A 22,561-nucleotide genomic window follows, 5' to 3' on the forward strand; every position below is an offset into this window, starting at 1 on the left:
ATGCTGCGATCTAAAAAGAGAATAAGATCACTGATGTGGAAGAATCCTAAGATACACAGTTATATTTTAATTGTAAGCTGCAAAATAGTAGATATAGGGTGTTAGCTCTGTTTGAGAAATGAAGAGTTATGGATTGAATTATATAGCCCCCCCCAAATATGTTGAAGTCCTAACCCCCTGTCCTTGAGAATATGATCTTATTTGAAAAAAATGTCTTTAAAAAGTCTTTGCAGATGTAATAAAGTTAAGGTGGGCCTTAATCCAATATGGCTGAGGTTCTTATAAGAGAATGAAAATCCTACGTAAAAATAAAGACACATGGGAGACCCCATGTGATGACAGAGGTAGAGATGAGAGTGATGCAGTTGTAGGCCAAGGAGCACCAAGGACTGATAGCCACTACCAGAAACCAGGGAGAGGCAAGGAAGGATTTTACTCAGAGTCTCAAATGGAACACAGCCCAGGTGACCCACCCATCTTTTTTGGGGGGGTATTAGGGATTTAATCCAGGGATGCTTTATCACTGAGCTACATCCCCAGCCCATTTTCTTTTTTATTTTGAGACAGGGTCTCACTAAATTGCGTAGGGGCTCACTAAATTGCCGAGGCTTGCTTTGAACTTTCAATCCTCCTGCCTCAGCCTCCCTGAGTTGCTGGGATTACAGGCTTAGGCCACCACACCCAATCTTGATGACACTTTGATTTCAGACTTCTATTCTTCAGAACTGTATGAGAATAAATTTCTGTTGTTTTAAGTCATCCGATTTGTGAAAATTTGTCATGGCAGCCATAGGAAACAGATTTAGGGAGGCAAGAAATAAGATATTAACTCATTTGCATTTGCATAAAGAAAACTGGATAGAATAAAATGAAAGTTAAGAGTAGCTGCCTGTGGGGGTAACACAAGGGGGATGATGATTTATAGGAGTAAGATGTGTCCTTGTACCCTTTTATACTGTTTTTACTTTTTGAAATAATTATTAATCAACATAACAAAAAGCAATTAAGGGGAGGAATATTATAACTAATCAGTGTAAAAAATTAAAGAATCTTGGTATTTACTAGTCTTCACAGTCATTTCAGATCTAACTACTCAGTACTTTAATTCTTCCCTCCCACCATTTATATAAAGTAAAATTCTAAAGCACATTAAAGGAAACCCACCTACTCAACTACTTTCTAACAGTCAAACTGTTCTCTACTGTTCCATAAATATGTCATGGTCACCCCCATATTCAAGTCACTGCTCATGTTTTTCTGAGATTCTTTTCCTCTGCCTTTCAGCAACTGCAAATAGAATTTATGCACCAAAACTTGGCTCAGATGTCACCTCCTACTCAGAGTTACATGTTACCATCTATTTTCAATGATTGTTATGTTTTCTAAATTTTTTTCACCTTTTTGTGAGTGTGTTATTTGCTTCATCAAATTCTCTTCCAGTCTTTGAGTTCTGTTGTGGCAGTGGTACACAATAAAGGCAGCTGAGGAGATGGGTTTGTAAATCTCCCAGAGCACAAATCTCACTAGCTCTAAGGAGCTTATAATGAACAAAGCCTCAGAACACATAGTTCCAAATACAAAAACTGGGTGTCAAATCAAACATGACAAATTGAGAGAATGTGTTATCTTTACTCCCTTCCTAAAACGCCTCTAAAATGAGAATAAGATATATTTTTTAAAGGTACAATACCACAAAGACAAAAAAGAATGGAAGGGGAGACAACAGCAGACCTGAAACTTCAGAAACTTTTGGAAGATGGAAAGCATGTTGAGCAGTCAGAAGAGTTGAGAAATGTGAAAAACAAGAGCCTTCTTGGGGAGGGCAGTGAAGGACGTAGCCAATTTGTGCAGCAGAATTCCAGAGAGTTTTGGGATTTGGAAACACGAGATTGCTAACAACAGGGAAGGAGATATGGAGGAACCCCAGAACCAAGTGTGGTGGTGTACACTGGTAATCCCAGCTACTCAGGAGACTGAGGCAGGAGGATGGCAAATTCCAAGCCAGCTTCAGTAATTTAGCAAGACCTTATCTCAAAATTTAAAGAATGAAAAGGGCACTGGGCACGGTGGCACACAACTGTAATTTCAGCAACTCGGGAGGCTGAGACAGGAGGATCTCGAGTTCAAAGCCAGCCTCAACAATTTAGTGAGGCCCTAAGCAACTCAGAGAGATCCTGTCTCTATAAATAAAATACAAAATAGGGCTGGGGATGTGCCTCAGCGGTTGAGTGCCCCTAAATTAAATCCCTGGTTACCCCCCACCCCCCAAAAAAGAAAAGGGCTACAGATATAGCTCAGTGTAGAGTGCTCCCTGGGTTCAATTCCCAGGACTGAAAAAACAAAACAGACAAGAAAAAGGGGAACAAAACAAAATTGATAATGACGACAACCAAGGCTGTTAGTTACAAAATTTGGAAAAATGAGCTCTAAACCACCATCTCAGGTTCCTTCCCTTCATCTGAGCAGTTAGGGAATATCCCTGGAAGAAGGCTGAGTTGCAGGCTGAACAAGCAGCTGTTCCATATTGGAGCAAGAGAAGAAGGCCTGCAGAAGGGATTTCTCTGGGGGGGGGGGGGGTGCGGAATGGGCCTGATGGAGCATCCTAGGCTTAACTGCACAGAACAGAATTTTTTGAATTTTCACAAATTGACTGGAAAACCGAGACAAATTTGTGATAGGACCGCAGAACTGAGTCACATAAAAATAGACACCAAGAACCAAGACAATAATCAACTTTAGGTCAAAATAAAAAAGAATACATTTGGCCCTATATATCTGTGGGTTCCTCATCTTCAGATTCAACCAATTGTGGATCAAAACTATTTGGAAAAAAAATTGTCAGTACTGAGTATGATTTTTTTCCTGTAATTTCCCTAATTCCCTACTGTATAAAAACTATTAACAAATCATTTGCATTATATTAAGTATTGTAAGTTATCTAGAGATGGGAAAGTCTGGAGGTTTAATTCAGTGGTATAGCACTTGCACAGCATGTTTGAGATCCTGGGTTCAATCCCTAACACCCCCCCCCCAAAAAAAAAGAGGTATGTTAGATGATGTGCATAGATTATGTGATATGCAAATATTAAACAAATAGCTTTATATAAGGGACTTGAGTATCTGAAGATTTTGGTATCCACTGGGGAGTCCTGGAATCAGTCCCCTGAGGACATAGAGATGACCATGCAAGCAAAGAAATATTCATTTTATCTTACTAGGCTTGGTAGTGAACAATATTTATATGGTAACAATAAAATAAAAATTAAATATTTCTTAAAAACAACAATATGTTATGATCATATTGAAAAATGTAAAAATAAAATGAGGGTGCTGGTTTAATGTTGGGGAACTAAACCCCTACTTGACAGAACAGGAAATCAATAGAAAATAGCTTACATTAGCATGGTAAGCAACAGCAGTGTAAGCATTTTACGGTGGTTCACTTTCTGTGAAAACAAGAATTTACTAGGTTATTTGCCCTTTCACTGTGTTGATATTTACACTGATAGTACAAAAGACACAGTGGGTAAAGCTGCTGATTCTTTATTAGCAACACAAATTAAAGCACTGTCACAAAACTGTCGATGGTTTTTGGATCCACTACCATGCTCATAGTAAGAGAAAAAAAAATACAGTTTCAAGAAAAAATTGAAAAAGCAATAAAAATCATGACTTTTACTAAATTTCAATATTGAGCTGGGCATGGTAGAGCATGCCTATAATCCCAGTGGCTTGAAAGGCTGAAGCAGGAGGATGGCAAGTTCAAATCCAGCCTCAGAAACTTAGTGAGGCCCTAAGCAACTTAGTGAGGCCCTAAGCAACTTAGTGAGACCCTGTCTCTAAATTAAGAATATAAAAAAGGGCTGGTGATGTGGCTCATTGATTGATTGAGCACACCCCTGGGTTCAATTCCCTATATAGAAAAAAATAAAATAAAATAAAAATCAACTTTGAATTCATGTCTTTTTTAATTTTTTTTTTTAGTTGTTGATTGACCTTTATTTTATTCATTTATTTATATGTGGTGCTGAGAATTGAACCCAGTGCCTCACACATGTGAGGCAAGTGCTCTAACACTGAGCCATAACCCAAGCCTGACATGTCTTTTTAATATTTTTTATTTTCTCAAAAATAATGGAAGTAAGCCTGTCATTTCAAGTAAAAACAACTGATAGTATTCATTGCCAATGGAAATAAAAAAATTGAGCTTTCAGGAAAAACTAGAAAATTTGTATCCCCCCAGAGTGAGTTTAGGGTTTCAATACTTAAAGACTTTTTATTTCATCCAAAAGTATTTAGATGAAATAAAAAAATTTTTTGATATTATATAATAAAATGTTTTACCCTTTGGAAGATCTGCATTATTTATTTTCCAAATGACCAAATGTTATCTATTCAAAGGTCAAAATAGACCAATAGGTTTTAGAATAGCAAAGGACAAAAGTTCATTGGTATGGTTTCAGATTTCACATTGCAACTAACCTTCAGGAAACTACTGCTAGTTGAATTTTGTTGTATTATTAAATAGCAATAGCCACAAAGATCTGAAAGGTTATTAAAATGCTCCTCCTATTTCCAAAACATATCCGTGTATGACTGGATTTATTGCACTGACTTCAACCTAAACAGCACATTACAATAAACTGAATGTAGAAGCATATGTGAAAATCCAGCTATCTTCTGGTAAACTAGAAACTAAAGAGTTTTGTAAAAACTGTAAAATAATAGTACTCTTCTCACTAAAACTTTTTGCTTTGGAAAAGCTATTCCTTGTAAAATTAACATGTTTATTATTGTTATTTAAAAATGAATGAATAGCTGGTGTGGTATAATCCCAGATTGGGAGAAGAAAGCAGGAAGATCAGTAATTTAGGGAGGCCCTAAGCAACTTAGCAAGACCCTGTCTCAAAACAAAACATAAAAAGGGCTGGGACGTAGCTCAGCGGTAAAGCACCCTGGATTCATTCAATCCCCAGTACAAAATGGGGCAGGGGGTGGGGAGGGGTCAGGGAATGCATGCATAAATATTTAAAACATTTCTCAGTTTAATTTTAATACAGTAAATAATTATAAACAAAACCTATTTTGAGTCTCAATCATTTTTTAAGATTATAAAGGGGGGTCTGTCTGAGAATCAAAATTTTGAGAATCATTGGTATATTATTCAGAAATCAAACGGGAAATACATAGGAAACTGCAGAGAGTTGAAAGTAGTCTGTTCTTTAGTATTTGATTTTTAAGCAATGTAGCTCTATTTATTTGATGAAACAAATATAAATAGCTATTTCAAAAAAAGAAATCCTTTATTTCTATAAATATTACAGGATTATCTCAATTCTTCAGATTTCTCATCTTTACCAAGATGAGAGTGAAATCATCCATTAATAATTGGCTAGCCAGAAGGAGTTAAGAGGAATGATTCAAACTGTGGAACTCTCAATCAAAAGTGATCTAATCCCTACTCAAATGGCCAGGATGGCTTCAAACAATCCCAAAGAACAAGTAGTAGCCATGTCTCTGTCTATAATACCATGAGTGGCTCAGAAATAACATGCTGGTCAGGTGAAAGGGTCTTAAATCTACCCTGCTACCCTGAAGAATTTTGAGGTAGGAGAACAACATACTCTCCTCAAAGTCTATCCATTTTAGGGCATGCTTTCATAGAAATGTCCTTACCAGGGCACATTTTTAGAAAGCCAAGTCCTAATGACCCTTACAGAATAGCAGCAGGTGCCAGATGTGATTCATGGCTCAGCAGAAATGAGTCAATGTTCTGGGAAACAGGGCAGGTCCAAATGACAGAGAAGGACCCACCTTTGATGCACTGGTATAGCTGGTCAGATCTGCTAATTTGGCTATCTACCAAGCTGGGAAAGGAGGATACCGAAGAAACACATTTGTCAGATTTAACTGGACTTTTTGGCTGCAAATCACCATTCTGCTGTTAAATTACTATTTCATCTAAAATATGACTTGGATAAATATTATGACTCATTGTTTTAGCACATTAACAACTTCTAAATGCAATTTGAATGTGATATTCTGGCTCACCAGGAATAATGCTCATTAAAAGAATAATTACTCAGAGTCCAACTTCAACCTTGACCTAGCCCTTCCAAAGTCCTTTTTCCACCTATGCTTCTTTCTTCTCATACCCTGTTCTTTTCTTTTGTAGAAACTATGTCATTTGTAATCATATATTTATTTGTAGGTTTATTTCCTTAATGTCTCTCTCTTAATGTCCCTTTCTGGGCAATAAATACCACAAAGACTAACAAGACCCAAAGTTATGTTGGATTTTGTGACTCAATTTGGCCTTTTGAATGTCCTGTTTGATTGCTATTAAGTTAAAAAAAAAAAAAAAAAGCAACTTAAGTTTTCATGTCCAGTGGCTGTGTTTTACTGGATAGAACATAAGGGTGTATGCAGGAAGATAGTTTTTTTTAAGTTTTATTAAAATTTATTGAGTGGAATCTTCTTCCACCTGATGGTAACTTAAGAAAGGCATATATAAGAAGTTATCTATATGAAGATGTCAAGATCATACCTTGCTACATCGCCAATTTTAGATATAACAAGAGAGAATGAATAAATGTGATTTTTTTTGAAGGGGGTACCAAAGATTGAACTCAGGAGCACTCAATTACTGAGTCACATCCCCAGCCCTATTTTGAGACAGGGTCTCATTGAGTTGCTTAGCACCTGCTTTTGCTGAGGCTGGCTTTGAACTCATGATCCTCCTGCCTCAGCCTCCCCAGCCTCTGGGATTATAGGCATACACCACCACCACCGTGCCCGACTGTGAAAATAATTTTTGAAAAATGAACAGACATTCTTCAGAAGAAATACAAATGGTCAACAAACATATAAAAAATGTTCAACATCTCTAGCAATTAGAGAAATGAAAATTAAAACTACACTGAGATTTCATCTCACTCCAGTCAGAATGGCAATTATCAAGAATAATTGGGGTTGTGACTTAGTGGTAGAGTGCTTGCCTAGTTTGTGAGAGGCACTGGGTTCAATCCTCAGCAGTGCATAAAAATAAATAAATAAAATAAAGTATTGTGTCCATCTGCAACTAAAAAAATATTAAAAATAAAAAGGATACAAGTAACAATAAATGTTGGCAAGGATACGGGGCAAAGGATACACTTATACATTGTTGATGGGATAGAAAGCAGTATGAAGACTCCTCAAAAAACCAGGAATGGAACCACCATTTGACCCAACTATCCCATTCCTGGGTTTGTATCCAAAAGATTTAAATCCACATACCACAGTGACACAGTCATATTGATGTTTATAGCAGCTCAATATACAATAGTTAAGCTATTGTAAATTTGCAAGTAAATGGATGGACCTGGAGACTATCATGCTAAGTGAAATAAGCCAGTCCTCAAAAACCAAAGGTCTAATGTTTTCTCTGATATGTAGAAGCTAACCCACAATAAAGCGGGAGAAGGAAAGAATAGATGTTTAGTAGAATAGACAAAGGGGAATGAAAGGAGGGGACGGGGAATAGGAAAAGGAAAGACAGTGGAATGAATTCAAAATAATTTTTCTATGTACTTATATGAATATACCATAGTGAATCCTACCATCATGTACATCCATAAAAATGGGGTCCTAACTAGAATAAGATATATTCCATGCTTGTATAATTATATCAAAATAAATTCTACCATGATGTATAACTTAAAAGAACCAATTAAAAAAAAGAATTGTTTTTAAAGTAAAAGAATTTCTTCCATCAATAGATTTTAAAAAAATTGAAAAAGATGAAATTACTTTGGACAGGGTTAGAAATTCTTCATTTCCTTCATCTCATTGTAGTTATTGCTAAATCACTACATAATTCATTTATTTATTTAATTTATTATTTATGGCTGGGCACATGCATGCCTATAATCCCAGCAGCTCAGGAGGCTGAGGCGGAAGGATTGCAAGTTCAAAGTTAGTCTCAGGAATTTAGTGAGGCACTAAGCAATTTAACAAGACCTTGTCTCTAGATATAATATAAAAAATGGGCTGGGGATGCAGCTCAATGGTTAAGTACCCCTTGGTTGAATCCCCTGTACCAAATAAATAAATAAATATAAAAATAAAATTTAAAAAGTTATTGTTTATTCTCTTTAACCTCAAGTAGAATGCAATATGGCGCTGAACTTTGCTTTATTTGTAAGAACTCCTGAGTATGTGATGCATAGAGTGTGTTGGATGAATTGTTATTGAATGAATGAACATGAATTTTCCAGTTTTGTTGTCTTTGATTCAATGTATTTGAATCTTTACATATTACTTTTTTTTTTTTTTTTTTTTGTACCAGGGATTGAACCCAGGGGCACTTAACCACTAAACCACATACCCAGCCCTTTTTATTTTATTTTGTTTTGACACAGGATCTTGCTAAATTGCTTCAGGCATCACTAACTTGCTGAGGCTGACTTTGAACATGCAATCTTCCTGCCTCAGCATTTGGAGCCTTTGGGATTATTGGTGTGTGCCACCATGCCTGACTTTCCATATTACATAGTTTAAAGTATAACTTCTTCCTTTCTTCTGCTTGCTACTCTAAATTTTTCTTTCAAGAATAAATTCTTCTATTTGCTCAATTGGGAGCCTTTCACCGTGTTGATTTCCCCTACCTGTTGGAAAACCTTGCATGTTAGGGGATGTTGGCTCTGATTATAGGAGTGGTTGCTGGTGATTATTGGGGAGAGGCAGACCATGATTTTAGGTAGGCGAACATTGTGTACCAGTAGCTCCTCTGACTTCCTGGCTATTGTTAGCTATCTGGGACACTGCCCTGTCTTTTCAGAACACATTTGCTGCTCTGGCTTCCGTGTTTCGGGCTGTGCTTGTTGTTCAGCCTAAACAAGGGAAGAGGGAGGCACTGACCTGCACAGCTGCTCTGACTGTAATTCCCAGATTAATCACCCTGACTGCCCTGGGCCCTCTCCTGCTTATTCTGTCTCATGCCTCTGAGCCTAGAGAACACCCAGAAGAGTTGTCAGCTCCACAGTACTTTTTTTCTGGGATATGATTTGGATTTTGGTTTTCCTTGTCAATCAGATTCCTTGTGCTTAGAGGTAAATTTAGTATAAAACCAATAAAACTAGGTTTCTCATTGACATGGCTCCCTTCCTAGGCCCTAGGCTTAATTTTGCATTCATGATTTGGCTTTGTTTATCTTACAGGGGACCTCCAAATTTTTATAAGCTTAAAGGCTCACAAAATTTGTATCTGTCCCTCCATATAAAACTTCTTTTCTTTTTAATATTTTTTTAGTTGTTGATGGACCTTCATTTTTATTTATTTATATGAGGGGCTAAGAATCAAACCTAGTGCCTCACACATACTGGGCAAGCACTCTATCACTGAGCTATAACCCAGCCCTCCATTTGGAATTTCTGACTGTGGGAAATTTCTAAAAATTTTGCACTTACAGATGGTATTCTATGTTGTGTTCCAGTTTCATTTTGTGGTGCTGGAATGTAAGATAGACCCATGAGCTCAGTCTACCATTTTGATATGGTGCCCTTTTCATAGTTAAATCACTTCTAATTTGCCTTCTGTACCTATCATCCTCTCAAAACTGCTCTTACCGAGGCCATTGGTGGCCTCCATATTATTAAATCAAATGATACCTTCCAGTTTTCATCTCACTTGACTTCTAATTAGTATTCAGTGTAGGTGACTACTTATTCCATTCTGAAGCAACTTTTTTTTTTAATGAGCCCCATTTTTCTCCTTCCATTTAGGATGTACCTTTCCAACCTCCTTTCAGAGGGATTTCTTCCTCTACCCAAACTTTAAATGTCAGAATTCCTTTGCAATTCTGCAGAGACAGAAGTGATTCTCAAAAAGATTAACAGCTGCTTCAGAATGGATACCCTAACCAATCATAATGAAGAAAACCACAGGCACACTCAAGGGCTGTACCAATTATACTGATTAAATATCACTTTTTGAATGATATTTGCTGCTTTTGTAGCAATTCTTTTCTGACAAAAGTATGAATAAGAAAATTGAGGTCAATTTCATACAAAAATGTAAAAGTTAAAATATTAGCAAACCAGATCTAGAAATATAAAAAAAGATAATCAATTATGACCAATTTGTGTTTCTCTCGAGATTTCAAGTTTCATTTAACATTGTAAAACTAACATTCTGTACCAAATTAACAAAGAAAAAATAACAATCTTAATAAATTCAGTGTTTAATAAAATTCCATTTCCATTCATTATTTAAAAAAAAATTCTTCCTATACAAAAGGATTTATAACAAAATCCTATGTAATATTGAAAAATGGAAAGTATTCTTGTTAAGATTAAAAATAAGCCTGGAACACCTAGCATCAGCATTTCTGTTCAACGTTGTACTTGAGGGCTTAGCCAACTGAAAAAAGGAAAAGAATGAAGTTCAAGAGAGGATTGGACAGGAAGAATACTCAAAAAATCTATGATCAATTTTCATGAATTTAGCAGTTGTTGAATAAAAATTTCCTAAAGAAGAATTATTTCATGAAGATTATAAAGTCAACTACATTTCTATATGTAACAAAAATAGAATATAATTTTTTAAAAGGTACCATTTATATTAGGTATCTATGCATAAAGCTAACTCAAGATTTATAAGACTCTAAGAAACAATTATAAATCTTTATTAAAAGATATTCAAGCAATGGAAAAATATACCTTGCTCTTGAATATTAAAGCTCAATATTTTAGCTGGGTGCAATGGCACACACGTAATCCCAGAGGCTCCAAAGGCTGAGGCAGGAAGATCACAAGTTCAAGGCCAGCCTCAGCAATTTAACAAGGTCCAAAGCAACTTATTGAGAACCTATCTCAAAATAAAAAAAATAATTGGATATGTGGCTCAGTGGCTGAACCCTCCTGGGTTCAATCCCTGGTACCCCACCCCAAAGCTCAATATTTTGAATATATCAAATCCCCTATAAACTGATCTATAGATTCAATTCCATAAATCTTATTATATTTAAAAAATGTTAGTGAAATTTGTCATGATGATTCTAAAACTTGTAGAAAAAAGATCAAAATGAACCAAAAATTCTTAAAATAAAAAAATTGGAAATCAAGAACTATGAAAAACCTATTGTAATATGATAAACCGCAGGAAAAGAACAGAAAGCCCAGAACTATATCCACAAGTACATGGAATTTTGCTGAATGATAGAACCAGCACTAGAGAAAAGTGGGGAGAAGATGTACTTTTCCATAAGCTGCTGTTGGAAAAATTGGTTATCCAATCAGAAACAAACAAACAAAAACCACAATGGTTTACCTGCTTTACAAAATATACAAAAATCAACTTTAAGTGGGTTAAAAAAAGACATGGAAAGCAAATTATAAAACCTTTAGGAGAAAATATACAAGGAGTATATCTTTTCTACTTTGAGATTAGAATTTCTTAAAATTGACACAAGCTACAAAATCCAAAAACATAAAAAGGAAAACTAATTAATTCGATACCAAAGTTAAGAACGACTAATATCAAAAGACACCATAGAGAAAACAAAACAAAAAAAAATCAAACTAGGAGAGGATATTTTTATAACACATGTGTCACATGATTGGTATCAAGAATATTTGAACAAGTAGAAAATGGGTCAAAGATTAAGCAAGCCCTTTATAGAAACCGAATCTAGAATGGCCCATAAATCTATGAAAAAATTCACAATCTTATTACTAACTCTGGAAATAAACATTTAAACCACAGGTGTTTCACCAATAACACTTCATACCCACTACCTTGGCAAAACTTAAAATATCTGGTGATGTCAATATTGGCAATGATGTAGAACAACCAAAATGCTTATACAATGTTGTTGGGAATGTAAATTGAAACAATGTCTTTGGAAAACAATTTGATGTTATTATGAAGTTGAAGTTATGCATACTCTGATAGCAATTCCATGCCTAGACACACTCATGCACCAGGGAAAATTCAGAGAATATATTAGAAAATGTATATCATTATTCAATGAGGAAAAATATTAGAAGCAACCCAAATTTACATCAATAATATAATAATCTGGCCATATAGTAAAATACTATAGAGCAATGAAAATGAGTATAATAAATAGATTTACATGCACTTCTTAAGGAAAAGAGTAGCAAAAGAATATAGACATTCTGATTCCATTTACATAAAGTTTTGCAACCACATAAACATACTAATTTTTTTTACATTATATTATGGAAACTTTAAACATACACAAAGTAGAGAGACTAGTACAGTGAACCCCTGTGCCCATCTCAACAAGTTATTAGCAGTTTGTTAAAACAAAGGCGGCTGGCCTCATCCCTAGAGATTCTGACTCAGTTAGACCCAAGTGTGTCTACAATGCTTTTCCATAAAGGTCCCAGGTGATGTTGACTCTCCTGGGTCAGGGACCCTCTTCGCCTCTTTTAGGAGGCTCTCAGAATCTGGCCTCTACGTCTCTGGACTTAACCTCAAATAATTTCCTCCTCACTTTATGTTCTAGCTGCATTTCAATTCCTTAAACTTAATATTTGCTTTGATGCCTCAAGGACTTCAAATTTTCCATTCCCTCAGCCTACAACGCTTTTTCTTGCACCTTACTTTGCTGAGCTAACTCTCATCTTCTATGTTGCAGCTTTAATATGGTTCAGGAAAACCTTCCCAACCTATACACCAGGTTTGGTCCCTCTGCTAACTGCTGCCTTCTTTATAACATTTATCACAATTGTAATTGTATAATCATTTGCAAAATTTTTATTACCTAGTTGGGCACAGTGGCACACGCCTGTACTCATAGGCTGAGGCAGGAGCATCAAAAGTTCAGAGCCAGCCTCAGAAATTTAGTGAGGCCTGAAAAACTTAGCAAGACTCTGTCTCAAAATAAAATATTAAAAGGGCTGGGGAGGTTGGGGTCGTGGCTCAGTGGTAGAGTGCTTGTCTAGCACGTGTAAGGCCCTGGGTTCGATCCTCAGCACCACATAAAAATAAATAAATAAAATAAAGGTATTGTGTCCAACTACAACTAAAAAATAAATATTAAAAAAAACAAATTCCCCCTTTAAAATAAAAAAGGGTTGGGAGTCTGGGGATGTGGCTCAGTGGTTAAGTGCCCCTGTGTTCAGTCCCTCGTACAAAAGAAAAAAAAAAATATTGTCTGTATCCCTTACTAGATAAAACTCCATAATCGCAGCGAATTTTTCTGTGTTATGGCTGCTTTTTAAAAATTTCCTTTTTTGCTGCACGGGGGTTCCTCATGCATGCTAAGCAAGTGCTCTGCCATTGAGCTACACTCACAGTCCCTTTGAAATTTTTTATTTTGAGATGGAGTCTGTCTGAGGTGCCCAGGCTGACCTTGAACTTACACTCCTCCTGCCTCAGTCTCCCAGGGATTACAGGTGTGTACTGCCATGTCTGGCATGCTTGCTGCTTTAAATTTAGCACATTCAATAGTACCAGGCACATAAATAGCCACTGGATATTTGTTGGATGAATGAATCTAAATTTTCCCCTAAAGGTAGAAGAATATCCTCTAAATAATATAATATGAAATCCCTCTATGTCATTTAAGATATCCTTTTTCTTCATAACAATTTTGTTTCCTTTTTCTTTCCTTGGCACATAACTTGTAGGAATGTAACTGAAGTAGCAAAAACAAAACACAGTGGCCATCATTATCTATAAAAAGGTAAATTGGTGCTGTCTCAGAAGGTTGTATACAAGCAAACACAGAGTGACCCAGCTGTACATTCCTGGGAAAAGAATTTGGCATCAGGATACAAAAGGGATCATGGCCATTTGCTGTGAATTCTTGCAGACTCTTTCATCTGTGGTTAACGCATGAATGTATTTCATTTTCTAAGACAAGGCCTCTGATGAAACTAAATTCAAAATTAACATGCTTTGAAAAACACTAGCTTCCATCATTCAGGATCCTGCTTCTACTTATAAATCAATCTCTACTCAATTAACTTGGAAATCAACAACAATATAAGCAAAAATGATTTTTCAACTTGCTAAACTAGTGTCACAAGAACATGGGTAAAACACTGATAACACATGGGTTAGCATATGGATAGTTGCCAAGTATACGTATATTTTCTTGCTAAAATAGTAAAACATTAGTGTCCTTATTGACTGTGATTTTTTGTTTGTTTGTTTGGTACTGGGAATTGAACCCAAGTGTGCTTAACCTCTGAGCCACATCCCCAGCCTCTTTTTTATATTTTATTTAGAGACAGAGTGTCACTGAGTTACTTAGGGCCTTGCTAAGTTGAACTTCTGATCCTCCTGCCTCAGCCTTCCAAGTAGCTACGATTACAGGCATGTCTCCCTGTGCCTGGCTTGACTGTGGTATTCTTATTCAACAAATTGAAATGACTCTTCTTAATAATTTAATGATTTTTTATTGTGTGTGTGTGTAAGAGAGAGAGAGAGAGAGAGAGAGAGAGAGAGAGAGAGAGAGAGAGAGATTGAGGTAACATGCAATGGTTTTGGGGGGCAAACTATTGTTAAAAGAAGGCTGGAAAACACTTTTCCACTCGAGCACTAGACTGAACCAACTAGAAGTTGGTTTTAAATATTATGTGTCCCTCTGTAAATATCAGGAAACCACAAGTACTTAGCTATGTCAAGAACACAGGGTGATGATGGAATAGATGAATCCCTTTGATGAGATCGACTCAACATCTTTGTATGTGGGCACAGAGATATTGTGGTCCAGATTACTCCTTGGGTTGCTCTAGTTCTCTAATCCTCTCATCTGACCTTCAGTCAAATTTCTGACTGCCTATTAGATATGTTCCCTTCACCCCTCAGACTCAAATTTCCATCAGCTTCCTCCACAAATTGGACACCTCTTCCATTTTCTCAGTACTGGCCAGTGATCCCCATCTCTGTTTCAGGTACCCGGTTTCAAACTTATGGGGTAAATTTTTTACTCAACCTTCCCATTTAGTTAATAACCAAGTTCAACTTGATGATTGCCTCTTCTCTTCTAAATATTGATCATTAACATCTTTTCTCTGTCCCACTGTACCCATTCCAGTCCCAACGGACATGAGATGATTACAATGTCAGTGTCAGTATCTGTGACTTTATATAATCATGTTGAGTTGACCTGACCCGAAAGGACGCATCATTTTCACCCACCTCTTTAATCTTATCTCTAATCTTTCCTTACCTGTTACCCTGGTTTCAATATAGTCAAGTCCTTGGGGTTCCCTGAGAACACTTGCTTTGGGTCTTTTGCACTTGCTTTCTCCTACAGTTAGCCTCCTTCACCTCCTTAATGTTCCTTTATCTTGCACTCCAGGCAAGGTAACTCACATCTTCTTCTGGGTCACCATTGCGTCCAGTACACACTTCTATTATAGCCCTTATTATACAATATTGCAAATCAAAAGTGCTTTGATTACATATCTGTCTGGTTTTTGTACTAGATTATGAATTAGCCTGTCAACATAGTTTGGACTTGATTTTAAAACAAGATCCCTCACCTCCCAAACTCATGATTATTTTGTATTCCCAGTGAATGGTTTAGTAACTCTATATTTGTTGAATTAAATGAGTTAATTTCTACCTAAATTCTTTTCACTTTTCAAAATTCAACTAAAAGTCCCCTATGTCTCTGAAACTTTCTTTGATTTTTCTAGTTCCCCTAGCCTAATACTACTTAAGATTTATGTATGATAAAAACTAGGGTGATTTTTTAAATAATTGGATTGCAAACTCTTTGAAGGCAGGGACACGTATTTGTATCATCTGCATCATTATATTGACAACACTGCTGAGCACAAATTAAAAGCTAAACAAATAGTTGCTTTCTGATTAAAGTTGTATAAATTCTGTGTTTAAGAAAACAGTGACAGCTATTAGCCCATCTGGAAAATTATAAATTTTTTATTAATTGAACTGTAGTCATGAAATAAAGTACAAAATCATTCAGAAATGAATTTAGTGAGTTCCTACTAGTTTCCCAGAATCAAATCAATGGTTGGGGTATAGATATAAATTTAATTAGTAATGAAATTCTTCTCAGGTAAAATTAACATTACCACATGAAAGCTGAGTATTTTTCTTTCACTTTCAAATTTGTAGATTTGTAAATTTTTACTTGGTTGATTAAGTAGTTTTTGACTTGCTATAAGATGACTTTGTTTTCAGGGAATGGGTACTTTATAGTTTTTCCTGGCTGATATTTTATTTTTCTCATGGGTGCACCGAATTTATTCTTTCTTTCTTTATTTTGATACTGGATTTGAACCCAGGTATCCTCTATCACTTAGGTACATCTCTAACTCTTCTTATTTTTTATTTTGAGGCAGAGTCTCACTAAGTTGCTCAGGCTGTCCTTGAACTTGTGATCCTCCTCCCTCAGCCTCCCCTGGGATTACAGGCATGTACTACCACACCTGACTGAATTCATTCTTGTATCTAAAATTGTCACGGTTGAGAAATGGTAAGGATGAGTCCCTGAATGATTTGGTCTGACCAGAGTCCCAGGGAGCATACTTCATCAGGCTTGTTTACAGTAGAAGGGCAATCACATCCTAAGCCAACTATCTCACTCCTGATTTAAATTTGAGTTTCTTGTTTTCCTCCTCTTCCTCCTCCTCCTCCTCCTTCTTTTTTGGTAACAGGTATTGACCATTGGGCTACATCCCTACCCCTATTTGGTATTTTATTTAGAGGCAGGGTCTCACTGAATTGCTTGGGGTCTCGCTGTTCCTGAGGCTGGCTTTGAACTTGCGATCCTCCTGCTTCAGCCTCCCAACTTCTTCTTTTTTAAAAAAGCACTCAGTTGGTGTCCTTCCCCTTTACTCCTCCAAGGAGAACAATAATAACCAATAGTAAATGGAGGTTGCAATGAAGCAACATCAAGAGCCAGCTTCACACTTAAGAGAGAATGCTATAGGTCCTCCTGGTTTCTGATGCTCTACGTGTCCAGAGAAACTTCTCTAGTACTCAACTACAGAAATGATCCCTGAAAATATAGTCTTTTTTTTCTGTTTCTTTATTCATTAATTTTGCTGAGTGATTACTATGGGCCAGACTCTGCTTGGTACTCAAGATTCAAAGACAGAAACACCAGAACTCTGCCCTCAAGGAAGAGATAATAAAACCTGATAATAAAATGCAGTGCTGCTGTAGAAATAATATTTGATATATCTTATGAAATTGATAATATTTGAAAACAAATTTCAATATATGAGTATGTCTTTGGGGCAGATTCTCTTGAAATAGTATGCATATATAAAATATTAATTACATTATAATGATAAATATAAATGTATTAATACTATATTCTATAATGTGAGTATTATATCAGATGTCATATTCTAGGAATAATTAGGTGGTTAGGAAAGCAAGCAACTCTTATAAAACTCTAAGTACCAGTAATTGTCTACTAAAGTAAGATACTTCAACCACATTATTCACGTGTTATAAGAGGCAGCAAATGTTACCCTGAGGACTAAGGCTGGTTCCAGGTTTGTAGAACCATAAATGTGAAAGAGAGAGATCCTTAAAAATACAAAATAAAATCAGAACACAAAGTTAGGTATAGCTTATGCAGAGCAGGAGGCCTAAGTTTATATTTTGTCTGCCTCAGAGAAAAGCTAACTTTAGTGGGCACGTGGGAGATGAATATTCCCTCTACTAATCAGTCATATTAGGGAAAGACTTGGGAACTAGACAGACTAGTGTTCATTAATTTGATAATCAAAACTTTACAATAAATATATTACATGTAAAATGAGTCTTTAAATTGATGTTAACCACAGCCTTATTTTGTATTTATCCTATCACTTGGCTTTCTTGAATATTCTAAAACAAAACAACAGGTATCTTAAATGTAAAATAAGTTTTTCCTAGAAAAATTTAGCATCCAAATTGAGATGGGCTATAAGTATAGAATTCACACAGTGGTTTGAATACTTGGCATAAAGAATACAATGTAAAATATTTGATTAGATAATTACATTTTGAAATCTTTTTAATATACTGGCTAAATAAGGTCTATTATTAGTCTTAGTCTCATCTAGTTATTTTTATTTTTAAAAAATAATGAAAAGTAGAAAATTAGTTGATTGATTACAGTTCTGGGGATTGCACCCAGCGCCCCATGCATGAGGCCTCATGTAAGACCTCTACCACAGCTACATCCTCAGCCCTGGAAAAAAACTATCTATCTATCTATCTATCTATCTATCTATCTATCTATCTATCTATCTATCTATCTATTGTACCAGGGATTGAACCCAGGGTGGTTCCACCACTGAGCCACTTCCCTAATCCATTTTTCATTCTTTATTTTGAGACAAGGTCTTGCTAAATTGCTGAGGTTGGGTTTGAACTTGCGATTCTCTTGCCTCAGCCTCCTGAGCCATTGGGATTACAGGCATGAGCCATGTCAGCCCTAGAAAATTTTAAACTACATACATTGCTAATATTATTTTTCTTTTCTTTTGAACAGAGTTTTTTAGACACTCTCTACTTTTCTCAAAGGAAGTATATATAATTTCTGAAACCACATACTTAACAGGTCACACTTAGCAGAATCATGGTAGATGGAAAGCACCATGCCAAACATTACTAATGGGACATTTTTACCTTACTTGAGGAGGTGGAATTCCTACCACTATGCAATCCAACTGTACTCGGGATCCTTCGGGAACTTCTCTGCTTCGTAACTTTTGAGTGAACCGGGGAGGTTGACCCAGAGGTTCTTCATAGTACAAAGATGAAGGCGAAGACCCTGGGGTGGTGTCTCCACCAGATGCCTCACTAGCAGCCTGCTCAGCTTCACGCCTCTTGGCTTCCTGTTGTTCAAGGGCATGATTCACTTCATTATCCCTGGTATCTGTAGGGATAGGGATGGGAACAGAAGATCTTTCTCGTCTTTCTGACAGATCTGAGAAACTGGGACTGTTTTCCTGCATAACTTTGTTCTGAGATTCCAGTTTACTCTTGTGGTTTTTGCAGGCACGAGGTCTAATCCTCTTGGAGCTATGGGCCTTGAAAAGGGAGGAAAGCTCCTCAATGAAATCGGCTGCCTTATTTAGGAATACTTTTTTGGACTGGGTTTCAGAACTATATTGTGGCCTTTTTGCCTCCTGGGGGTCCTCTTTAGAGCTGGTAGGACTTCGAGTGTTATCCTGACAGAAGTTAGGCTCAAAACTTGATTTAGGTGAGTGTTTCATCTGATCAGAAGCTAAACGTTTTCTAGCTTGGGCTTCATCTGTTTTCTCCAAAGGATCATGATTGATTGCCAATCTTGCCAAATTGACACTTTCATCCAATTCTTCTTGGCTCAGAAAGGCTGAAAGATCTGGAAGGTCATCTTGGCCTCCTGCTCCTTCAGCAGCCCCAGAGGGACTGCCGAAATGGAAAGGGTTAGAGGAAGGTTCTGCTCGACTCCTCTCGTTGTTTCCCCGATGTCTGGTTTCAGCTAAATAGCTTTCTCTTAGAAGTTGAGATATGGAAGTAGAAGCTTCTATGCTGTCGTCTTGCATGCTACAACAAAACAATAATAACAAAAATAGGATCACTTCTAGGAAGTAATGTCTATATTTATTACAGCATGATGTATATTCTTAAGCACTTAGAACTCAAAATAAAAATCACCTCATTTTAAAAAAAAATTTTAATATATATTTTTTAGTTCTCGGCGGACACAACATCTTTGTTTGTATGTGGTGCTGAGGATCCAACCTGGGCTGCACGCATGCCAGGAGAGCGCGCTACCGCTTGAGCCACATCCCCAGCCCAAAATCACCTCATTTTGACACTTTTACAAAATTTAGGACTTAAAGATTACTTGCCAATTATAAAATAAGTAAAAATTGAAGGAAGTCTCCCTGAAATTGAAAATAAAAGCCTGAGAAGTTACTATTTTATTAATTTTTTTAAATGCAATTTCAATTGTGAAAGCTATGGTATAGTTATAGTGATATTAAATATAATGTCGGGGCTGGGAATATAGCTCAGTGTGTAGAGAACTTGCCTAGCATGTGTGAGACTTTGGTTTTTTAATCCTCAGCACTAAAAAGAAAGAAAAGAGAGAGAATAGAAGAATGAATTGGACATAACTTTCCTATGTTCATATATGAATACATGACTAGTGTAATTTCATATCATGTTCAACCACAAGAATGGGATCATAATTAGAATAAGTTATACTCCATGTATGTATAATATGTCAAAATACATTCTACTGTCATTCATATCTAAAAAGAACAAATAAAAAAAATAAAATGAAAAAAGATAGGGGGAGAGAGAAAAAATAAATGTCTTTTGGATATGCAAACACAGATTTGCTCTCCACCCTCTCCTCTTAACATTGTTTACAATAGATATATAGAAAATTTAAAAAATATTACTAGGTGCCATGGAGCATGCCTATAATCCCAGAAACTCTGGAGACTGAGCAAGAGGATTACAAATTCAAGTCCAGCCTCAGCAACTTAGTGAGGCCCTGAACAACTTGGTGACACCCTGGCTCAAAATAAAAAAGGTTGGGAATGTGTCTCAGTAGTTAAGTGATCCTGAGTTCAATTCCCAGTACCAAAAAAAAAAAAAAAAAAAAAAAAAAGATGAGTTAGAGCCTAGGCTTTAAAATTTTTTCTTCAATATTAGTTAAAAGGGAATATAGCAGAATGCAAGCTTGGCTGGAGACTTTTCACTAAGTTAACTTATGAGTTTTAAATATATGAATATATTACCTTTTCAAAAAACAGACATTTTTAAGTCTAAAAAAATTAGTACAATAGCCAGGCATGGTGGCACATGCCTGTAATCCCAGTGCCTAGGGAGGCTGAGGCAGGAGGATTGCAAGTTCAAAACCAGCTTTGGCAACTTAGTGAGGCAAGCAACTCAGATAGACCCTATCTCAACATAAAAATTTTAAAAAGGCTGAGGATGTGGATTAGTGATTAAATGCCCCTGGGTTTAATCCCCAGTACAAAAAAAAAAAGAAAAGAAAAGAAAGAAAGAAAAGAAAAAAAAATAGTACAATAATGAAAACCGATTTTATACTATTAATCTCAGACCTATTTATTCATTTAAACATTTACTAGAGGAATGGCAAACTTACAAATTAAATTAATTCTCATTCTCTTATGATAAATAGATGAAGCTCACTGTTATAAGTATTCTTCCCATTGACCTTCACTTGCCTTACACACCATGCTTTCACCACCACCAATCAATCAGAGACAGTAACAAGAGAAAGATACTTTGTCATTCTTTGTACTATGCTTTGGGCCTTGTGCTGGGAGGATGGAGAAGAAAGTAATCTTCTAAATTTCTCCTGGCTTTAAGATTCTATGTTGAAACCTATCTAAATTCATTCATCTCCTTTTCTTTGTACAATATAACCCCTCCACACACCTTAGGTCACCCTTAAGGCTTCCCAAGGACTGGCCTACTTTTCAGACTTCCATAGTGCTATCCCAAACTAACCTCCCAGTTGGCAAAGTAGGCAGTCACCTTGAGAGGGCAATTAGAGATGGCTAAAAGGATCACTTACAGCAAAATATTTTTTCCACATGCTTGCCAGAGCCTGAGATTGTCCCTACTGGAGCCATTTATTTGGGTGAAGTCTATTGTGCCTTTATTTATTTTTTATTTTTTGGCGGTATTGGGTACTCAGGGTGTTGTTATGCATGCGAGACAAGCACTGTATCAACTGAACTATATCCCCCAGCCCACACTGTGCCTTTAAAATAAATTAATTTAAAATACAAACGTGATAGGAGGGCAAAGATTCATCTACAAGGATATTCGTCATAGTATGAGTTATAATATTAAAAGGTTAGAATTATGTACAATAATGAAAAAAACAGTTAATTGAATTATAATATATTTATGAACTAGAAGGATATGGCTATTTAAAATTTTGAACAACAATGAATAATAATAAAAAATAGTATATAAAAATGTAATTGATGTCCCCACTGAAAAATTTTCTCATTTGTGTGCCAGCTCTGTGGAAGAAAAGATATATGAAATAAGGTTCAAAATGCTATTTGAAAATATAATTAATATACTTATTGATTACAATCAGTAATTCATAAATAGAATTATTGTACATAATTCTAACCTTTTAATATTATATTGTAGTTTCTCATTTGTAAATCAACTATTTCTTTAGCCTAGTTTGAGTTTCTAGTATGTTTAGATTCAAGGATGAAAATTAAGTGCCTTATAAATCAGGATGATTTTTTTCTCTATTAGCTGGACATAACTATTTTGTGTTGTAATGTGACTTTGTTTTTGACTCTTTATTTTACAATACTTAGATCTTGAGGCAACATGATACAAGCATGGCCTTGGATCTAGATACATTCAATTCCAAATTCTGCCTTCATCTTTTAGCAGTTTTGTGACTTTGAGAAATTTACCTTCTCTGAGCTTTGGTTTTCCTCATCTGTAAAAAATGGATAATATCTACTTCTCAGAGGAGGGAGAATTAATACATCACAAAGGCAAAGTGCTTCAAACAGGGCCTGTCATGAAAATGGGTACTTAACTGAATATATATATATATATA

General features: G+C 36.0%; 1 protein-coding gene and 1 non-coding gene across 2 annotated transcripts in view; both read right to left on the bottom strand.

The window, feature by feature from the left end:
* Mypn (myopalladin) overlaps nt 1-19,523 on the bottom strand; it is an 82,817-nt gene extending 63,294 nt beyond the window's left edge. Inside the window, exon 1 of the mRNA XM_027931294.2 lies at nt 18,622-19,523. Coding sequence (XP_027787095.2) covers nt 18,622-19,523 — 902 coding nt within the window. The remainder of the gene's footprint in view (nt 1-18,621) is intronic.
* LOC114089555 (small nucleolar RNA U3) lies at nt 16,802-17,009 on the bottom strand. The gene has a single exon (XR_003582202.1). It is a non-coding gene; the product is annotated as a small nucleolar RNA U3 (small nucleolar RNA).
* Nucleotides 19,524-22,561: the final 3,038 nt, after the last annotated feature.

This window comes from Marmota flaviventris, chromosome 4 (assembly GCF_047511675.1).
Source record: "Marmota flaviventris isolate mMarFla1 chromosome 4, mMarFla1.hap1, whole genome shotgun sequence".
Classification (NCBI taxonomy): Eukaryota; Metazoa; Chordata; class Mammalia; order Rodentia; family Sciuridae; genus Marmota; species Marmota flaviventris.